The 16,230-nt window shown below is 36.5% G+C and overlaps 1 protein-coding gene across 1 annotated transcript in view; it reads left to right on the top strand.

Moving 5' to 3' along the window:
- The window catches only part of SOX6 (SRY-box transcription factor 6), a 544,947-nt gene that overhangs the window by 321,369 nt on the left and 207,348 nt on the right, over positions 1-16,230 (top strand). The window contains exons 6-7 of the mRNA XM_007956810.1: positions 4,716-4,836; positions 15,034-15,113. Of these exons, the coding sequence (XP_007955001.1) occupies positions 4,716-4,836; positions 15,034-15,113 (201 nt within the window). The remainder of the gene's footprint in view (positions 1-4,715; positions 4,837-15,033; positions 15,114-16,230) is intronic.

The raw sequence follows: 16,230 nt of genomic DNA, 5'->3' as shown, positions 1-16,230 counted from the left end.
GCGCGGGATCGGGCAGTGTTTCGTTCTGCTGTGCATGGGGTCGCTATGAGTCGGAAATGACTCGACGGCACTTAACAACAACAACAACAACATCTGTTATTTGGTTGAATGGTGACCTGCTTCAGTTCTACATTCAAAGGTTATTTTAGGGCAGAAGTCTCAGAGGTTCCTAGTCTTTATCACTCTGGTAGGACTGACCTTTTTTAGGAATTTGAATTTTGTTCTACATTTTCTCTCATTCTATCTAGGACCTTCTATTGTGTCCCAGGTGAGAAAGGTCAGTAGTAGTTGCCAGGCACCATCTAGTTTTCCTGTTCTCTGGTTAGAAGAAAAGCCTGAGAATTTGCTTTTTTAAACAAACAAACAAACAAACAAAACCCACAAATTCTCAGATAGTAATGATGCTGCTAGTCAGTTATCACACTTTGAGAACCACTAGATTAGATCATCTCTAATTCTAACACTATGATTCTATAACCCTCCTTGTTTACCTTATCCCTCAACCTATTAAAACTGCTTCTGGGTTAGTAAAAGCAAACCAAACCAAACCAAACCAAACTCACTCCCACCAAGTTGGTTCCTTCTCATAGTGACCCCCCATTGGGTTTCCAAGGCAGTAAATCTTTACAGAAGTAGATTGCCCCGTCTTCTTTCCACAGTATGGCTGGTGGACTTGACTGGCCAACCTTCTGGTTAGCAGTCAAATGCCTTAGGCACAATAGTTAGTATTTAAAGTTTCTAATATATCCTGCTGTATAAACTGTGATGGACAGAAGGGAATTTCCTAAATTTTTATAGCTCATGTCAACATGAGATACCTACAGCTCTTTAGGGAGGTCTAGAGCTCTGGTAGCATAGTGGCTAAGGCACTTGACTGCTAACCAGAAGGCTGGCGGTTCAAACCCACCAGCCACTCCTCAGAAGGAAGGTTGGGCAATCCTACTTCCGTAGTGATACTGCCTCGGAAACCCAAGGAGGGGTCGCTATGAGTCAGGGCTGACTCGACGGCAAATAACAACATAACAACAGTCATACAGTGTGTAAGGCATCTGACTGCTAACCAGAAGGTTGGTGATTCAAACCCACCAGCATCTCCATGGAAGCAAGACTGGACAATCTACTTTGGAAAAGATTTACCATCTTGGAAACCTAAAGGGGGTCACTGTGATTCAGAATTGGCTCAATGGCAGTGGGTTTGGTTTATGTGTTTACAGTTCTTTAGATTAAGAAAGAGCCTACATAGTTTACTTAATTTTCTCATGTACATTTCTAGTTATAAAGGAAGTATCTTCAGACACCAAAGTTCAACAGTTAAGTTCTCTAATTGACATTGCTCCCTTTATGTTGTCCCATGATCTAAAGTGCCTGGGTGACCAATGTAAAAAGTAATGATTTCAAAGATTCTATTTAATTATCTAATCAGGTAAAAATTAAATAATGATTTCAAAGATTCTATTTAATCAATAACACTTACAATCTCACATTATGTCTTCAAATGAGCCTTTGTAACTCCCTCTCTTCTTTTCGTGGTCTTCTAGATATTCAGGATTGAATAATTCTTTGTGAGGCCTGGTATCTGCTAAGAACATGACACACCTCTGCCTGCCAAACTAAATTATTTAGTTGGCTCATATTTTCTTTTTTAAAGTGAGGGTGTGACTGTGACCCACTGTTCCTTGTGTTGTCAGTAATTTGATAATTGTCTATTTATTAAACATGTAAACTATCTCAGAAAAGGGCAAGGATCCAACATTTACTGAGTGCTTATTATGTGCCAGGCATTGTGCCACAAGTTTTACTTTTATTGTTTATTTAATCCTCATAACAACCATGCAAGCTTATGTCATTAGCCAGTTTTTACACAAAGAAATAGACTCATAAAGGTTAAAAAACTGTCCAGGGTCACAAATGACAGTGTATAGATGTGATCTTAGATTTATTTGACAACAAAGCCTTGTTGGCACATAGGTTCTCAAGACTATGTATTGAATGAATAACTATATCATGCTCTCTTCCTAATGCTGACCTTTGAAAAATCATCAAATTATAAAGTTAGAAATGTTCTTATAGGTCATTATCTAATCAGGTTCTTAGTAATGTAATCTCCTTTAAAGCATCTCTAACATCAGGAGCTCTGGTGGTGTAGTGCCTAAGGCATTTGACTGCTAACCAGAAGGCTGGTGGTTCAAACCCACCAGCCAATCTTCAGAAGGAAGGTTGGGCAATCTACTTCTGTAGAGATAACACCCTGGAAACCCAAGGAAGAGTCACTATGAGTCGGATTCAACTCAGTGGCAGTGAGTTTGGTTTTTGGTTTTTAACATAATGATATATAGCATTACTTATGTATGTAAAGAAAGAACACTCACTACCTCTTTAATCAGATTGATTGTTGGATAACTCATTATTAGAAAACTCTTGTTTGCATTGAACTTGAATATCCTATCCTGTTCAGACTAGTTCCACCTTCTGTAACCACACAAATTTAATTTGATCCTCCTTCCACACATCATTTCTTCAAGTATTTGAAGATAGCCCTTATCTTCTCTGCCATGCCAGAGAAACCAACCAAACCAAACTCACTGCCATTGAGTCTATTCCAACTCATAGCAACTCTATGGGACAGAGTAGAACTGCCCCAAATAGTTTCCAAGGCTGTAAATCTTTACAGAAGCAGACTGCCCCATCTTTCTCCCACCAGAGTAGCTGGTGGGTTCAAACCGTTGATCTTTTGGTTAGCAGCTGAACGCCTTAGCCACTGCACTACCAGAGCTTCTTCCCATGCTAAATATCCCCCATTTTATTTCAGTTACCTCTCATAAACTGTAAGACACAATAATAACTAAATATTTGTTAAATGAAACAAAGGACTAATAATAAGTAAATAATGTGCTGAGCAGACTCCTTACCTCCATGTTCCCCTTTAGATTGTGAAACATCTGTACTATATTCTATGCACATGCTAGAGCCAAATTTCTTTTAGAGGAAACTGAAATGATCTCCTTTGGTGCAGTCTTGCACTGAACAGTTGGCACCCCAAAGAATATTGTGCTTTATTTTTCTGGCTTAGAACATTAACCTCATCTTTGATATCTCAGGTTTGCATCAGATCACAACACACTGGAATTGTACAGCAAACCCAATGCTTTTCTTCAGGGTTAAAGAAAAGACCTGGGCACTAGGGGATCAGCTTCAATTTAAGCAGGCTAAGTTTGTACTGTAACGTACAAAAGTAGGGCTTACCTCAGCTAAAATGGAAGAAATAGCTGCCCAAAGCTAGTTTCTTTCACGCCCCACTGGCAAGGTAGTAATTGCACAAAGACCTTTTTATTATAAGTTGATTTTCCTGAGAAATGAATTCAGAAAAATACTGTAAAGTGTTTATTTTTTGCTTGCCCTTTATTAACCCACATCTTAGGGCTTTCCCTAGAGAAAAGCTGTTGGTAAATGAAACCCCTTAGACCCACACAGAAGCATTTTTGCGCTATGTCCCTGCCTGCGATTGAACAGGGACTGAACGAGGCAAGTTGGTGCTATTTAAACAAGATCGTAAGCCAGAATATGGAATTTTGCCTAAAGAGAAGATTTAGGAATTTAAACAGAGAATGGCTTTGGGGTCAGTAGAATTACTGCTAAAGGTTTGTATCTTTAAAAGGATGTAAGACAGCCCTTTTATGCTAGTAAATAGGCCAGAGACCCTGTTTAAATTTATAGATAATTCCTTTTGTATATCCTAGTTTTAATCTTTAACTAAGAAAAATCCTATAGTATAGCCTATAAAATCATACTGTAAAAGGTAGGAAAAAACCTGCCAGTGTTGCTCTCCTGGAATCAGGGCAGAATGTGTAGAGTAAAGAAAGGAAAGCTAGGAAATGAAAATGTGATCTTCATGGGCATGATTCTGTCATAGCTCTTATTTTCTTTATATGGAATACAAATACTGATATAGAGTGAAGATTTTCTATTTTGCATTTTTGTGCTCTTTGATACATTTATTGAGGTCAAATGAAATTTGATATAGTAGGATTTATTATGAAATGCTCTCTGAATACAACTCCATAATTACTGAGCTACATGGTAGTGCATAAAGCTGTAAAACTGCTTAGCCAGACAGGCAATTTATATGTTACATCGAGGTGTGTATGGCAAAGAATATTAGTTTAATTGGGAGCCAAGATGTGGTAGCCTTAAATCTGAAGAGCTCTATGTTTAACGTAACACAGTGAGGCTTTGAAATAGAATACCTGAACTGGGGAAATACAGCTTTTGAATATATAACAATTAGACATTACTTTTTGATCCAGGATACTAAATAATATTTTCAAAACAAAGCATAGAATGCAAAGCAGGTGAAAGGGCAACTCCTTCCACATTTTATAGTGGAAGAAAAGATGCAAACTTACTGTTCTCTAGTTCTTTGTTTAAAAGAAAGGAACAAAATAGAAAAAAAGGCAAGAGAAAAGGAAAAACATTAACTACAGTTTGGTGGATACATGGATGAAGCAAATTCACAATGAAGTTATGTCCCTGGTGTACTAATGGAATCTATGAAAAGGGGTTTAGTAGAATTTGCCTGAATTCTCTCAGGGAGCAGACATGGAATGAGGTTAGAGGTGAGCGGATGTGTGGGTACTAGCACACCACCGATGAAAAACAAATACTTCTTGGCGTACATTTGCTCTCTGTCTGATCATAGGCTCTCTTCTGTTTAGCAGGTTCAGGGTCACATGCCTCCGCTCATGATCCCAATTTTTCCACATGACCAGCGGACCCTGGCAGCAGCTGCTGCCGCCCAACAGGGATTCCTCTTCCCCCCTGGAATAACTTACAAACCAGGTAAGTAAAGAAGGATTTAACATTCTTCTAGAAATGCAAGAGCCACATACTTTTGCTTAGTAGTCATAACAAATCCAGGAGTATACAAGGGAATTCTGAATTAAAAGATAATACAGGCTTACTGTAAAGTAAAATTAGAATCAGGGAGAGGGACAGAGTAATAAACTGATTGGTTGCTAAAAACTTTTGCTTTTTCTTCTTCCACTTGTGTAAAATGCTGCTTTCTCTGGGACTACATGTTTGTCAGTTCTTTCTCATCCATTTATCACAGACCATTGTCTCTGGTTGAAACTCCTTTCTTCCTGACAGCTTTTTTACCCTGGAAGAGTGGTCACACTATAAAATGTTGTTTTTGTTTTTTGTCTGATTTCTCTTGGAAAAAAAGTAAAAACTGGGCTGATTTAATTAGCTTGCCACTAGTAGGTAAAATTCTTTTAATTTTAATCTAAATAATGAAGTGCTCAGTAATATTTTCTCATTCATCTTTGAACCTCAAAAAACAGGTCACATAACCTTGCAGTGAAATATGTTTTGAAATGATTTAGCAAATGTTATGATTTTTCTTTATTCCTCTGAGTTTACTGGACTCCTGGGGAATTCAATTAGGGGCATAATGGTTTGAAGCTTCTTTCGGAGCCTCCTTGTAAACAGGGTTTTAAATGTTTAAAGATACTTTGCCAAAGGAATCCAATGTAAGAAGATAGTCAAGTAAATAAAAGTCAACCTTAATTTCATTTGTGCATTCTTCGTAAGTGACCTCAGCTCAGAAGTAGTGACCTTGTTCTACTCATTAATGATTTCAGTGTCAAGTTCTTTCTAACATATTAACCTGATTATATTAACTACCAAATTTGAGTACAGCAGTTTTTTTTAGGTGTAAGGTTCACAAAGTGAACAAAGGCATTTTAGTATGCTTAAATACATAATGGAATATAAATCACTTTACTAAAATTCTATTAGTATTAGCAAGCTTACTAAATAGCCTAAAAACAAATCTACTGGGTTTAGCATCTATTAATTTACTTGTTGTCATTGATGACTCTTTTGGACTTGATGGAGAACTCCCTTAGGAGGAAATTTAGGGTGTTTGTGGCAAAACTCAAATGATTCAAGAAATAAAGATGTTAAGTGATTGGCTAACTTAAGGACAGACTTTCAAAAGGTTTTTGGATACATGCATGAAAGAAAATTGCATCAAATTGTTAAAAATTCATTTTTTTTTTTTTCTAAAGCAGAATTTGTAGAGCCACTTGTACTCCCTAAGGAATTTTCTTGGTTGCTAAACAGAATATTGATGGTTCGAACCCACCAGGTGCTCCATGGGAGGAAGATGAGGCAATCTACTTCCATAAAGATTTACAGCCTTGGAGACCCAATGGGGTTCACTATGGGTTGGAATCGACTTGATGGCAGTGGATTTATTTTTTGGTTTTCCACTTCCTATGAAATTAATACCGTGTTAAGGACAGGAATGTGTGTGCCAGAGGAAATCTTTCTGTCAGTTCAATGTTTCATACTTTCCCTGTAAGTGGTTTTGAGATATTTCTTCACCATAACTTCCTTTGGAACACTGATATTCACTAAATATACTGGTTTGTCCTGGGTCTGAGTTACCACCCCTATACTAGCCTTAGAAACCTTTTAAATGAACTAGCTGTGGGAACTCTCAATTTTATTTCACTGTTAAAAATTCTCTGAATTGCAAAATCAGATACAGCCCTTATTTTCCACTAGAACTACACATTTTTTAAACTATGTTATTTCCCTAATTATGTTAAAACTGTATTGTCATTTTTTCATTATTCAATTATGTTAGACCTGTTTTTAAAAGTCATCTCAAATAGCATCAATGAGATTGTAATCTGTAACTGAGAAGGATATGGAAATCAGAATAATACTCCACAGGAGCAAGTTAGCTCCATTGACCATAGGTTCAGCATAGAAAAGTGTGCTGGGTAGAAAAGTTACATTAAAAAAATGTTAGCTATCCCCTGTTGGTTAAGGCAAAACCATGGATTTGGACATGTGGGAAAATTTTTAATCACTAACAAGGATGGTACAAAAAGTAATTTTCTGGTGACTTCTTAATGATATCAGAGAATTTGCTTAATCATGCTCTCAATTTTAAAATATTTTAGCTAATGCAGGCTTTATTGTATCTAAATATTATGCTTAAAATGGATTAAACTGGTATTGTTAACTCTAGTAATAGAGAAATTATCGATTTAGGAGTCTTAATCTTGCAGTGTTACTGTATCATTCACATGAACTGGGGGAAGGAGACTACCATTGGACTGGAGTCTGGACAAGGAAAACATTTTCCTCCAAACTGAGTTTTGATAATTTCACTTGAAATACATATGCAATAATGACTGAATTTTTACAGGAGATTAGCTTTGTCACATATAAAAGCCTTGAAATGGTGCCATAAATTTTTATTCTGGTCCCCTAAGCAAGAGGATAGGCAAGCACTACCTTGGATTTTATAAATTAAAAAATAAATGACTCTCCATAAGAGAGTTATCCCCCTCTTTTTGCTCACCTTCGTCATAATCTGAGGTAATTCTATAGTGTTTGTGCCTTTAGCTAAATGAATAATTGTGTTCATTTCCAGAAAGCAAAAACCACCTTGGGGTGATGTTCAATGTCCATTAAACTCATAGTCACCACCATACCAGTTGCCATATAATCATCCCTGACGCATGGCAACTTCATGTGTATAAGATTAGAACTGTGCTTCATAGGGTTTCAATGGCTGATTTTTCAGAAGTTGATCATTACCAGGCCTTTCTTCCAAGGTGCCTTTGGATAGACTCAAGCCTCCAACCTTTTGGTTAGCAGCCAAGCACTTTAACAGTGTGTACACCCAGGGATCAAATGCATGTTAGGATAGTCTAAATAAACAATATATTCAGGGCTATGGACCTTCACTCCCCTTCAGATAAACTGACTCATTACTCTGGACATGTCAGGGGCCCAGTGTGCAGTTAATGGCAAGCAAACTTTCCCACCTCGGTAAGTTGCTTAGGAGGCTTGCTGCCTATAGTGATCGTGCAACTTCTGAGGGACTTCTTTCAGGTTGATCGCTCTAGAAATAGCTTTATTGAGTTTCAACCCTTAGAGACATTTTTCTAGAACAGAATACATCATCAAGGCCAAGGACACAAACCACACATTTTTGGTTGCTTTGCTCTTTCACATTGTGCTTAGTATAGGAGATGAATAAGGTTTTTGAGTGCTGTTATTTGAGAAAATTAAGAAATAAGTTTCTTTCCCAGTTGACATGGCATGTCAGATCAAGACATATTTGCCTAAAAAATAAAAGCAATAAATGGCTTCCTTCATGTACCAGGGATGATACAGCTGACCCATGCACTTTGTGTTGTTGGGGTTTTTCAAACAATTGCTGTTGAAATGTCCTTAAAGTTTCATAGTAGATGATAGAAGTTAGATCTATGCCCACTCCTGACTTCTTCACTTACTTCTTATTTATAACATGATATTAAACAGCTAATGTCTATTGAATATTTACTGTGTTGTTGTTGTTGTTGTTATGTGCCATCGAGTCGGCCCCGACTCATAGCGACCCCTCCTTGGGTTTCCAAGGCAGTATCACTACAGAAGTAGAATTGCCCAACCTTCCTTCCGAGGAGTGGCTGGTGGGTTTGAACCGCCAGCCTTCTGGTTAGCAGTCAAGTGCTTTAGCCACTATGCTACCAGAGCTCCTATTTATCCTATTTGATACTGTGTATCAAACATTTATTTTACATGGATTATTTTAGTTAACTCTGATTTGAACATGCCATTTAACTTTTCTGAACCTCTGTTTTTGTCATCGAAAAAATGTGGCATAATTTGGCCACTCCTCAGTGTAGGTATAATGATTTTAAATTAGGTAAAATTATGTAAAATTTTTTTGAAAATTCTAAAGCCCTAGGATTGGGGGTAAAATCTGACCATGAAATTTAACTGGCCCTTTAACTACATCTTTATTCATTAGAAACGTCCCAAAGCTGAATATTTAACTGGAGCGTGGTATCACTTTGCCTGATGACCAAAAGTAATTTTACAAGTATAGCTAATGCTTCCTTTTTCAAAAATAATTTATTTTTGTTGCTATTGTTGAACATATATACAACAGAATACATATCAACTCAAGAGTTTCTATATATATGAACAGAAACGGTGATTACTTTCTTCAAGTTATGCAACCATTCTCACCCTCCTTTTCCAAGTTGTTCTTCCCTGACTGTATAAATTCACTGACCACTAAGCTTTCTGTCTAAACTTAGAATCGGTTCCATATAGGTAGTCTTTAAAAGAGTACAGCACTCGAGGCAGAAATTCTTTACTAGCTAAGCTCTTGTTTGGTTTAAAGAAGACTTCAGGAGATGTTTTCAGTTTAAGGTTTAAAGATTATCTCAGGGCTATAGTTTCAGGGGTTTATTGAGCCTTAGTGGCTCCAGAAAATCTGGATTCCATGGGAATTTGAAATTTTGCTCTGTATTTTCCCCCTTTTGATCAGGATTCTTCTGTAGAATCTTTGATCAAAACATCCAGTAATGGTTGTTGGGCACCATCCCATTCTGGTTTTATGCAAAAGGAAGTATTTTTTTCATGGAGACAATTAGGCACACATTCCATTTCCTCCACCTATTCTTATTCCTGACTCTTCTTCCTCTCTTGATCCTGGTGAATAGAAACCAACTGCTATACCTTGGATGGCTACTTGCAAGCTTTTAAGACTCCAGGCCTACACAAAGACTAGGAGGTAGAACAGAAGCTCTAAACACATTATTAGGCCAATTAACTGGCATGTACCATGAAACCATGGACCAGACCTCCAAACCAAAAAACCAAATCCCATGAGCAATTTGCTCATATATAAGCAGCCTCAGCACCTGCACTGTTGTTGTTGTTGTAAATATATGTATATCATACAAACATTTGCCAGTTCCGCTTTTTACAGATGTACAACTTACTGATGTCAATTACATTAATCAGCTGTTCGTTAATCAGTTAGCATTTATTGAGCACCATTTATTTATCAAATTTTATATATGTTGTTGCTGTTGTTAGTTGTCATTGAGTCTGTTTCAACTTGTAGCAACCCCAAGTATGCAGAGTAGAACTGCTCCATAGGGTTTTCAAGACTGTAAGCTTTCAGAAGCAGATCACCAGGCCTGTCCTCCCAGGTGCTTCTGGGTGGGTTCAGATCTTTTAGCTAGTACTTGAGTACTTAACTGTCTGTGCCACCTAGCTATCCCCTTCACATATGTGTGTGTGTGTGTGTGTGTGTATTCACATGACCCCCATTGACCCTGTTGGGTTTGCAAGGTAGTAAATCTTTACAGAAGTAGATTGTCTCATCTTCCTTCTGCAAAGTGGCTGGTATATACATACATAGATACATATATACATAATATATACATATGTATGTGTGTGTGTATGCATATATATGTAAAACGAGTTGCCATTGAATCAATTCCAGCTCATAGTGACTCTGTGTGTCAGAGTAGAACTGTGCTCAATAAGGTTTTTAGTGGCTGATTTTGGAAGTAGATCTCTAGACCTTTCTTCCAAGGCACTTCTGGGTAGATGAGAACCTCTAGCCTTTCAGGGAGTAGCAAAGTGTGTTCATGGTTTGTTGTGTGTGTGTATATATATATATATACTGCATAATGTCTGGGCAACATGCAACCCCATAAAGCCTATTATATTAAAAATTCAAGGTACATACAAAATGGTTTGAAATAACAAATGAGAGTTACTTTGCAACTTGCATAAAACATTATTATTGTTATTATTACTATATTATCATGTTAAAGATGTTTTAGTATATCTGGAATAGTTCTTTAAATTTTTTATGCATGGAAAGGTACAGTATATACTATATCCTAAGACAGACATTTGACTAACTGCCATTAGATACAAACCATACCTAATTGTTCCAACTTAGGTACAAATTTGACTTAAAGACAGATTTAGGAATGCAAATCATTTGTAATCCTGGGGACTGCCTGTACACTGACCCTCTTTCCCAAGCATGGTATCCTTCTCCAGGGACTGGCCCCTTCTGACAACATGACCAAGTATGTGAGACAAAAATTGACCATTCTTGCTTCTAAGGAGCATTCTGGCTGTACTTCTTCCAAGATAGATTTGTTCATTCTTTTGGCAGCCAAAGGTATTTTCAGTATTCTTCGCCAGCACCACAATTCAAATGCATCAATTCTTCTTTGATCTTCCTTATTCATTGTCCCGCTTTCATATGCATATGAGGCTATTGAAAATAACATAGCTTGGGTCAAGTGCACCCTAGTCTTCAAAGTGACATCTTTGCTCTTTAACACTTTAAAGAGGTCTTTTGCAGTAGATTTGCCCAGTGCAATATGTCATCTGATTTCTTAACTACTGCTTCCATAGGCATTGATTGTGGATCCAAGTAAAATGAAATCCCTGACAACTTCAATCTTTTCTCCATTTATCATGATGTTGCTTATTGGTCCAGTAATCTTTCCCAATTCTTTTTGTCTAATTGTCCTCAGAACAAACTTCTCCTTCCTTTTCTTTCTTTCTTTTTTAGGATTCTAACTGTGGCATTTATTACCTACCAACATTTACTGCAGTGTGATTTCTCACAAGGATAAATGATTTATTATGGCATTCCCTTAGAATATAGAAGAGTTGCAATATTTTTCTACTTTGATACACATACCCTAACCCATGCAAAGTGGTTTGTCCAAATGTTTGTGATTAAAATTTTCCCATATTGTAGAAAGATAACTCATAAAGATGGGGTCTGTCTGTAGATTGTTAGACAAATAATCTATCATCCTCTTGTGATGCCACCACACAATAATCTGTGAGCTCGTTAGGGCTATGTAGTGTATTTTTCTTGTTTTGGAGTTTCGGAAATAAGATACGAGGCCAAGGTCCCACCTTGGGCCAGTTACTGAAGAACCCTTGACTCCTACCTCCTACTTCAGTGTTTATATTCCTTCTCTACTCCTTCCAAACTCTCTAAATAATTTTCCCAAGAGGTAGATATCTGAAGTTAATATCCCAGGAGACTATAACCACACTAGTCCCTTGTCTTGCTGTAAATGAAAGTGAATGGACAGAATTTTACTCATGAGGTTTTCAGCTCTTTAAAAAAGTTGCATATATATCTGAATTGTACAAACAAAGTGTATTCTTGTGGGAGGTAGCCTGAGTTCTAGATTCTCAGTCCAAGAGCTTCTGCTCCTGTTTAAGTCCCATTAAGTTTTGGCTTCATTTCCGTTTCCCTGAATTTATTTCAGGGACTCTTGCTTCTGAGTGGCTTTGATTCTGAAGGAATGTTGCCTATTTTGACAAGTCAAACTAATGGTAGGCACATGTTCCATAGGTTTGAAATATTGTTTTGTATTTGTACTGTAATCTTCAGATAAAAATAATCAGTTGAAAAATCTAGAAGGCTGGAAAGATGGACTTAAGGAGTGGGTATTATTGCTTAAATTGGCTTTTGGAGGTTGTCTTTTTACACTAGAGGTGGTAGCAAGGGCCAGATTACAGTAGTGCCTAGAGCCAACCTGTTCCAACAGGCTTCATCTTCCTTTGTACAAATTTAAAAAGAATGGATCCTCACGCAAGCACTTCAAATCCAGAAACAAATTTGAAAAAAATTGCTGCAACATGTTGACTGATTCCTTGCCAAGTCAGCCACTGAGAACTTTTTCTTAATCGATTCTTACAAGAGAAAATTAGAGGGGAGAAAAGCATGTAACTATTTTATTAAAAAATAAACTTTCCTGTATTCTTAAAGTGCTTCTACTCTTACATTTTTCTCTTCCACTGGTGACCCCCTCACTCTTCTGCTTTATCTTCTTCCTTTTGTCTTTTCCTTTCTTTCCTAATCATTCTCTGTGATATACTCTGTTGCTCTAATGTATTCACTTTTACATTTACTATTGATACAATGATATATCCTGGAGAAATAGCTTTCCAAAGATTATATTTAGATATACAGATTCATACCAGCAGAAAGGTTAAAAACATTAAAAACAAAACAAAAAATCCTGCTTGTCAGCAGTGGACAGAAAGCTATTTGTAGCTAGCAGGTGAGCTGGAGAGAACCACAGGGCGTGGTAGAGATAGTAATAAATTAACTAGCAAGCCAAAAACTATATATATATATATAAATCAACTATTTCATACCATAGAAGTATGAGAGCTATGAAAAAGGAGTGCCCCAGGGAATTCTTTTAGAGTTTGATTTTTTAAAATATGTTTGACATGAAAAATGTTTTAGTACAAATAAAGCAACTGGTATTAAACTTATGGGGGGATTTATGATTAATGCATGCTATTTAAAGAAAGAACAGCTCTAAAATGTTCCAAGAAGTAGTCTGTGTTGGTTGGAATGGTGATTTCCCCCCTTATTTTTGAAGCATCATTAATTCACCACCATTTTGTGATTTGTTTTTAACTTGATAAGATGTAGACCAAAGAAACATTATTTGACTTAGATTAGGATATTCTTTCTTCAGATAATTTATTTCAAATATCAAGAAGATCAGTAGAATTATTTAAGCATAAAGTGACAGTCATTTACTATAAAAAATAATTTGGCCTAGTTATCTTTTTTAAAAAAAAGCTCATATAGCACTGCAAACCAAAATCAGCTTCACGGAAGGGGAAAAACAAGATCAGATATTTTGAACATTACTCCATAGGAGACCAGCACAATATAGTGTTAGTGAACGCATTGTAGCAGCGCTCCATATGCAATCAGAAGCCAATTGTTACTGGACTGTGTACAAGCACACACTGTGCTCAATGGTCTGATGAGGTATTATGGATATGATGCAAAGAGACTGTGTAGATTAGAAGCTAACAATTTGTTAAAAGTGAAAGCAACTTAACATTTACATTAGGCCAGCTGAGTGAGTAGCTCTTCATGTGGCAAGCAGGATGAGTTCCAGGGAAGCAGGGGCACCAAGAAGCCTCCAGGTCTTAGTGTCCATGCAGAAAAAAATAAAAAACAAGAGAGATGGTATTGCTTTCCAGTGGACTACTTTTAATACTCTGACTCTTTTTACACTGTCTCTTCATTATTACATTCAGCCTTTTAGTGTGGAACAGTTCATGCAAAACAGTATGATTATTATAAATGTCAAAAATGTGTGGAGGAACAGCCTATTAAAATATAGCCTAGAGATAGTACATCACACTGACTTTAAATAAGTAGCTGAAGCCAAAGTGATATTCCATTAAATCACTGATGTTGTGTAATTTATCCTTAAGTATTAATTTTTATTTTAGTTACCACTATCACGATATATTCCTCATCACTTTCTCTTGGTTCCTCAGGCCACTGCTGACAGCCTATGTCCTTAGGTCACAGAAGGTACTTCACTCGTGCTACTTGGGAGTAGTCTGGAGTCAGAAATACATTAAGATATAGCGTTGATCACTGCTGAACCATGCTCAATCTCTGCCAGGCTTTTAATGTGGTTATCTCATGTAAAATGTGTAGTTATTTAATCAAATAATCACCAAAGAATATTTGATCAGTGCTTCGTATGCATGATCCTGTATTAAGTTCCACCAGAAATTAATCCAAAAAAATATGGTTTCCACTCTCAATGGGGTATAAACATTTCAGAATGCTGACAGATAGGATCAGCTGCCCTCTCCCCACTATCACATATAAAAGGTTACATTTAAAATTTTTCCTTTTTTTTTTTTTAAATAAAATAAAGCTTAGTTATGAGCAGCCAGTAGCTCTCAGTCTTTTTTTGAACTCTAATACTCTGCCTTGCCTATCAAGCCAAAATATGTTTGTTGTTCTAATATAAAAGCCTCAGTGCTTTTTCAGTGTACTGAGTGTCAGCCTGGCTTTAAGATATTTTTTTTTACTCTTGAAAAAATGATGTATTACAAGATTTGTAATGGAGTGAACATGCTTCAATTGCACATTTAATTTTTTTAACATCACATTCATGTTTTGCCAGTTTGCCTACCAGCTATCTGTTAACAAAAAGTTCCAAGGCAGCACTGCAAGTCTGTGCCCAACTAAGCCTTTTGTTTCTGCAGATGTTTGGGCTTGGAGCAATGTTGTAAAGCTCAGGCAATCCAAGGACCATGTTTGTACTTGTCTGCTGCGATTCCCTGTGCATTGTCTAAACCTGAATGCATTGTTCTCTCTGACAGGTGATAACTACCCCGTACAGTTCATTCCATCAACAATGGCAGCTGCTGCTGCTTCTGGACTCAGCCCTTTACAGCTCCAGGTAAGTGCCAGAAGAAAAAATGTGGGATACAAGCCAGTGCTTTAGTGGGAAACTGCTAACCAGCTGTATGCTAAATAATGGCCTGAATGTTAAATAATTTTTTAAGTATAGCTCAGAAGGATTAACACCTTAAGCACTTATCATACTGCAGATAAAGAGAAAACTGCCAGTTTCAATATTATTAAAGGAAAAATTACATTATGACTTAATACCATGAATTCTGTATCAGGTAAGTTAATAATTTTACAGTTTTTTTAATGGCTTATCATTATTGGCTATGGTATGTTTTTCCATATCAATTTTGCATCCATGTCTGCATTTATGTGCCCAGATTAGCTTTCACACGTAAGCACCAATACTGAGAAGGATATTATATATATTCTTTCTTGCAGTTCATAGAATAAGGGATCATTATTCCCAAGGTACCTGAGAACTGTTTGGTAAAATCCAAACATGTTTTCCTCAATATGTGTATTTCCATCCTTTCCAGGGTCAAACCAAGTTCTAGATTAGTGTCCTTTACTTACAGAGCTAAACATGGGGAGAAAGTGTTTTGGAAGTTGAATGAAAAATCAACTTCACCTTGTTTTCTTCACATGTAAAATGAGAGGTTTAGAATAAGACTAGTGATCTTTATACCCTCTTAGCATGACACTTTAATAGGAAATTGACTTTTAAAAATGAATGCATACTTGAACTCATAGACGCAAAAGATAAGATCATTGAAATAGTGGTCAAGGCTCCAGTGTTTAAACATTTAGAAAATATGTGTAAATGAACAACTTGAATTTCAACACAGGGGAAAGTTTATTAAAGCCAGTATTCTGTTTTTAAAAACCATTGACAATTATAATTGACTTTTCTTAAACAATGTAGAGAATAGCATCTAGCTAGGCATTTTTATTTCTATATTGCTTTTCCTTATATGAGTTGAACATAAAAAATGTACAAATATTTTACTAAGAAAAAAATCATTTTCAACTTTTTCAAATGGACCTATAAATAACTCAAAGCTAAAAAGCCTAAGTGATCATCCTTGCAACATTTTGAGTTTTTGTCATAAGCCTCATTTGGAAAACCATGAAGATGTTATCCATAAAACTCTAGCAGAGCTAGA

Source organism: Orycteropus afer, unplaced genomic scaffold, assembly GCF_000298275.1.
Source record: "Orycteropus afer afer isolate SDZICR_OR568_19922 unplaced genomic scaffold, OryAfe1.0 scaffold00014, whole genome shotgun sequence".
Lineage (NCBI taxonomy): Eukaryota > Metazoa > Chordata > Mammalia > Tubulidentata > Orycteropodidae > Orycteropus > Orycteropus afer.
Note: the sequence above shows the minus strand (reverse complement) of the source record. Positions and strands in the feature narration are given on the sequence as shown.